Raw genomic sequence first — 6,564 nt, forward strand, 5'->3', positions numbered from 1 at the left:
ATTACTATTATTATTGTTACTGCTACATCACTGTATAGTACAACATACTAATTAATGCGTTTAATAAAAATACTTTAAATCAATTGTTAATTTTTTTGTTTCATTGTTTTAAAGTATAGCACTTTAGAATATATTATTTCGTAATAACAATATATTTAAATTATATATTTGTGAAGTATATATATATAATAACCTAATAAACATATTATTAGTTCAAATTAATTATTACATACTTTTTCTATAACTTTGCATTAATATATAAATGTATATATTCCCCAAATTTAACATATTTCAGTTTTAGTCATTGATACAATATTATATATATTAAAATAATAACGCTATTCAATCTAATATATTTATAATTATTAGAATAAACTATAACACTAAATTTTGTTATATACTTATATTTCTTCTAACTATTTTAAATATAATATATTTATACCTCAAAATATAAAATTTATAAATTAATAGTGATTAATCTATTGTTATACCTTATGATAAATAAATTAAAGCATATAAAACAACTTCTATTGTCACTAATTAATTTTAATAAAAATGTAAAGGAAATGTAAAAAGAAAATAGTAACTACAATTAAAACTTAAAAAATATTGTATACATAGTTCAATTTTTTATGTATTACTAAAAACATTAGAAGCATAACACTCTTTTATGGACTATGTTGTATTATCGATTCTCGACCAATATTTATGAATCCATATTATATGATTACCTATTATATATTAGTATTATGTTTAAATAATATTAAACATATACATATTAACATGATCGTATATTGTATTATAGACAATTATTCCTAGTGAATTTAATTATAATTTATAACCTCATATATAAGATTGCTATATACCTCGATTGGGGAGCGTTCTAATTTAAATTCAAATAATTGTGATCCAAATTATAACTTTACTAAATAATATGTTTCGTCAAATAAAGAAATATATTGTATTATGCATCATTCAATATAGCTATGGGTTAGCAAGTTTTATATAATAGACAATTATGATATACTAAATATATATAGTAACATATGCAATATAGACATTTGATTTTAATAATATTAAATCGGCATGAACACTCAATTATATATATTATAACTTATAAAATATGTTATGTAATCCTTTTCATATTAATGATAATGCCCCCTTTTTGGTTGCATATTTGGATGTTTGAACTTCATCTCATGATTAAACATACGGATATAGTACATATATTTAACTAGTGTTCAAATTATAAAAAAATTAATGCAAATAAAACTCTAACCAAAAACATCAATTCAATAGAACAAAACTGCAACCCGTAGTACAGATCACTGACCCTAAACCCTATCAAATTGTGCGATAAGACACAATTATTAAATTAAATTGCTACTGTTATATGTTTTATTGTTTATTAAGTTAAAAAAGACAAAAAAATATATATATAATTTTAATTAGTTAAAAAAAGCAACAAAAAAATATATAATTTTAATTAAAAAAGTATGTAACTTGAACCATTTGCAACCATTTAATCGTTTTCTTATTACTATTATTATTGATAAAAAAAATATATTCTATATAATAGATTCGATTTTTCCTTATTGTGATTTTTCAATAGTTGTTTTTAGGGATACATTACTTCATATTTTCTTTATGCAGTATTTATTTATTCATTCGTTCCATCGTTTTATTCTTCGTCGTTATTTTCTCCATCTCCAAGATATGATGCAACTTCTTCATCTAATTTTTCATCAAATGTAGCGTACTTGAGTCTTCTCCATTTATTGTACTTAATTCGTGCTTTTCAGGAGCCCTAGGTACTGCATGTCTATATCACCTTGTTTATGTGTGTTCATTTGCTTCTGTTGGTAATCGTTCTTAGAGGTATAAAATTAACCTTAATCATACACCCTTATCCTTCTTCATATGGTCTAATATACCATCATCTTCTCATTGTTTCATTTTCTCTTCTTAAAAATCTGGTCACTTTATCAACGAAAATACCATCGGTTTCTGAGATAAAGGGCTCATCTAATTCAGCTTGGCGTCCTTTGTAAATTTCTATTAATAATGGGTCGTATTCACCTATAAATTCGATATCTTGAAAGATCAGGCTCATACTCTCCTTACATTTAACTGGCAAACCTCCCGTCTTATGACTTTTCTTTGGCTTTTTTTCTACAAAATGGAAACTAAAAAGATAAAAAAATTAAAAATATATCAAATGTTGTTATCTTAATTTATTGTTATGTTTGTATATAAAATTAATTAAAGCAATCAGTATAGGCATATTTATATATAATATGCTTTATTTTTTTGTTTTTTCTTATATTACGAGCCCTGAGCCCTAAATCATAGCACCCTAAACCCTACACCTTTATAAATTTGTTAATATTTAATTGATTTAATAGTGTCATTTCTATATTATAAAAATATATCAAATGTTGTTATCTTAATTTATTATATTTGTATATAAAATTAATTAAAGCAATCAGTATAGGCATATTTATATAAAATATGCTTTATTTTTTTGTTTTTTCTTATATTACGAGCCCTGAATCATAGCACACTAAACACTACACCTTTATAAATTTGTTAATATTTAATTGATTTAATAATGTCATTTTTATATTATAAAAATATATAAAATTTTGTAATTGTTCGTCCCTATAAATCCGTTTTTTTTTTTAAATTATATTTATAAATTTGTTAATATTTAATTGATTTAATAATGTTATTTTTATATTATAAAAATATATAAAATGGTATAACTTTCCATGCCCTGTACTTCTGCCATTTTTAAAATTATATTTATAAATTTGCTAATATTTATGCATTTTTCCTATCCTTAATAAAGTATATTATTTTTATGTGTTTGTTTATATTTTATATAAAAATTCAAACTCCGTTTCCCTCAAGCCTATATACATATATACCAAACAATAACACATTTTAATACCATTATTTAGCTATGACGACGTTAAAGGAACTAATACCATTCCATGATTTTATAACTGAGGTGGAAAAATCCCCTGTATTTAGTAACAGCCTTCGGAATTCCGAATTAATATTAGATGATAATGATGAATCTTTAGGCTTACATAAAATTTTCGAAATAAATATAAAAGGTGATGATAATAAAAATATAAAAATTGAAATGAATGAAGAACCTGATCAAAGTATCGCAAAACCAAACGACGACGAAACTCTTTCAGACGACATTCATAATCCAAATATCAATCAAGAAATAATCAATTATATTTATGAACATTTGCTACCAAAAGAAGCAAACAATCAAACATTATTCAATAATTTTGACACAAATGACAAAGTTGAACAAAATTTAAGGACAACTTCAAAAAACGAAGAATTAGATGATACTGATGAAAATGCTTCTCCTAGCACATCAATGGAAGAAATTCATGAAAGAAATTGTACTATAATAAAAAAAGACGAAGATAAATTTTCATTACAAAGCCACGTTTTAGTTGAAGGGAAATGCTTCATATCAAATGATAGGATTTATTTTGTTTCAGCGTTCAGTCAAATATTAAAAAATTCATCGGTTGTTAGAGTAAAATGTGAATCAATCCTATCAACTATAAAAGCAAAAAAATTTAATATAATTCCTAAATCCCTTAAAATAAAACCAGATGAAACACAATCATTTTCGTTTACAATATTATTAGATAAAGACAATACATATGATTCGATATCCAACATGATACAATATCCAATAAATTCAAAACAAAAACTAGAAATAAATCCTATACCACACAATAAAAAACAAACCCAAAGCCAAAATAACAATCTAGATTTAGATCACATAAAACCTTCTCCCGTATTCTCGGAAAATCTTTTAATTACAAAAGAAATTCATAATATGATATCTATGAATATATATCCCGAAGAAATTCAATTATTAGAAGAAAAAGAATTTTATACTGATTTAAAATATGTAACTAGTCTATATATAAATAAATATTTTAAAGATCTCTATTATAATGTATTTTCGAAAAATCATCCCAAAAATCCATTATATGAACTTTCTCGCCAAATGGATCCACAAGGTATTAATTATGACAAATTTAATCAATTACCTGATACTATACAAACTCCATCTGGATATACATTTAATTTTAAATATAATGCATCATTGGAAAAAGTTAAACAAAAACTATATGCATCATTTATGTTACCTTCAAGAGCAGATATTAATGAAACTATTAAATTATTTTTTTTTCATAATTGTATAATTTTACAAACACAAGCTAACTTTGTAACTAAAATTCCATTTCTTAACTCTTTTCGCTTCGTCATAACAGCTCTTATACACGATCTTCCTAGTGAAAATTATAGCGAAAAAAATACTACACAGATAGACATCTTGTATGACGCACATTTTTTTAAACACACATACTTCGAAAACAAGATAGTAGCTACCCTTTTAAAATTATTAGAATCGATTAGTTTAAAGTTTAAGGTACGCATAAATGAATGTATACGGGAAATATATAAGGACAAATCCTTCCGTGAAACAACCGCCCAAATTACCAATATAAACAATATTTTTAGAACCTCCACTACTACCGATAACAGTACTACTGATAACAATATTATCGATAACAGTACTACCGATAACATTACTACTGATAACAATACCACCGATAACATTACTACTGATAACAGTACTACTGATAACAATATTATCGATAACAGTACTACCGATAACAATATTATCGATAACAGTACTACCGATAACAATACTACCGATGACAATACCACCGATAACAGTACTACTGATAACAATACTACCGATAACAATACTGGCGATAATAATACTACCGATAACATTACTACCGATAACATTACTACTGATAACAATACCACCGATAACATTACTACTGATAACAATACCACCGATGACAATACTACTGATAACAATACCACCGATGACAATACTACCGATGACAGTACTACCGATAACAATACCACCGATGACAATACTACCGATAACAATACTACTGATAATAATACTACTGATAACATTACTACTGATAACAGTACTACCGATGACAATACTACTGATAATAATACTACTGATAACATTACTACTGATAACAATACTGCCGATAACAATACTGCCGATAACAATACTACTGATAATAATACTACTGATAACATTACTACCGATAATAATACTACTGATAACAATACTACCGATGACAATACTACCGATGACAATACTACCGATAACATTACTACCGATAATAATACTACTGATAACAATACTACTGATAACAGTACTACCGATAATAATACTACTGATAACAATACTACTGATAATAGTACTACCGATGACAATGCTACCGATAATATTACTACTGATAAAATTACTACTGATAATAGTACTACTGATGACAATGCTACCGATAACATTACTACTGATAATAGTACTACCGATGACAATACCATCGATAACATTACTACTGATAACAGTAGTTGTATTACGAATAATCAAAAATATAATCACACTGATGCTAAAAATAAGACACTAGCTGGATTCAAAAATAAAATAACAAATCCCCAAAATAATAAAATAGTCATAAAAACGAAACACTTTGAAAATATCCTACCCAATTACATAAACGATGAAATCCATATAAATCCCACACTGGCACCTTCCGACAAAAGTAACTGAAATATTACCCTTATTAATAGTATATCGAATTATATCATACTTCCCCACTTATATAAACATTATTTCTTTATTTTCACCCTTATATAAACATTATTTCTTTATTCCTTCACTTTACAGCCCCCAAATTTCTCCTAACCTCCATAACAATATTGATGTACATTTATATGAACTTTATCCAAAATCTAATAAATTAATCATAAACAGCGAAGACGATGTGTGGAATTTTCCAACATTTGTTCATTTGTTCGATTATTTAATTATACTATAATATACTTCTTATTTCATTTTAATAATTCTAATTGTTTCCTCTTTTACTTCTCCAATATTAATATCCTTATTCAAATAATATACACTATATATCCACAAAAATACATTCCAATTCCAATTTCTTTCATGATTTAAAATTCATCATTTTGTTTAATTTAATTTTAATTTATGTGATTTTATAATATTTATTAATCTATATATATTTTATTGACCACTATTATAATAAAAATAAAACTTCAATAACCATACATTTTTATAATATCATTATCAAACTTACCACCATTTTAAATCAAAAATTGAAAAGTATATATGTACAAAATAATCAAAATTTATTTTCATAACAAATCCAAAATAAAAGACATTCCATTATATATTTTCCATCTAATATTCCAATTCCTTTAACAATTATATAATCATAATAGTGATAATAAATAAATAATTCAATTTATTTCTCTTATAATTATTTTTAGACCCTGATCTTTAATACTTTTATTTATAATAATAATCTCACACATGAAATATATTATTTCTATTCAAATCATATAAAATATGTATATCCCCCAAATAAATCACCACACTATAACAGTAAATACAACCAATAA

General features: G+C 24.7%; 1 protein-coding gene across 1 annotated transcript; it reads left to right on the forward strand.

Moving 5' to 3' along the window:
* Positions 1 to 2,965: 2,965 nt before the first annotated feature.
* On the forward strand, positions 2,966 to 5,889 carry PY17X_1201900 (conserved Plasmodium protein, unknown function; the record flags this gene model as incomplete). The annotated part of the gene is made up of 2 exons (XM_022956673.1): positions 2,966 to 5,687; positions 5,813 to 5,889. 2 exons carry the CDS (start codon positions 2,966 to 2,968, stop codon positions 5,887 to 5,889), a joined length of 2,799 nt encoding a protein of 932 aa, XP_022812539.1.
* Between the last annotated feature and the right edge of the window lie 675 nt (positions 5,890 to 6,564).

Source organism: Plasmodium yoelii (assembly GCF_900002385.2).
Source record: "Plasmodium yoelii strain 17X genome assembly, chromosome: 12".
NCBI classification, from domain to species: Eukaryota; Apicomplexa; class Aconoidasida; order Haemosporida; family Plasmodiidae; genus Plasmodium; species Plasmodium yoelii.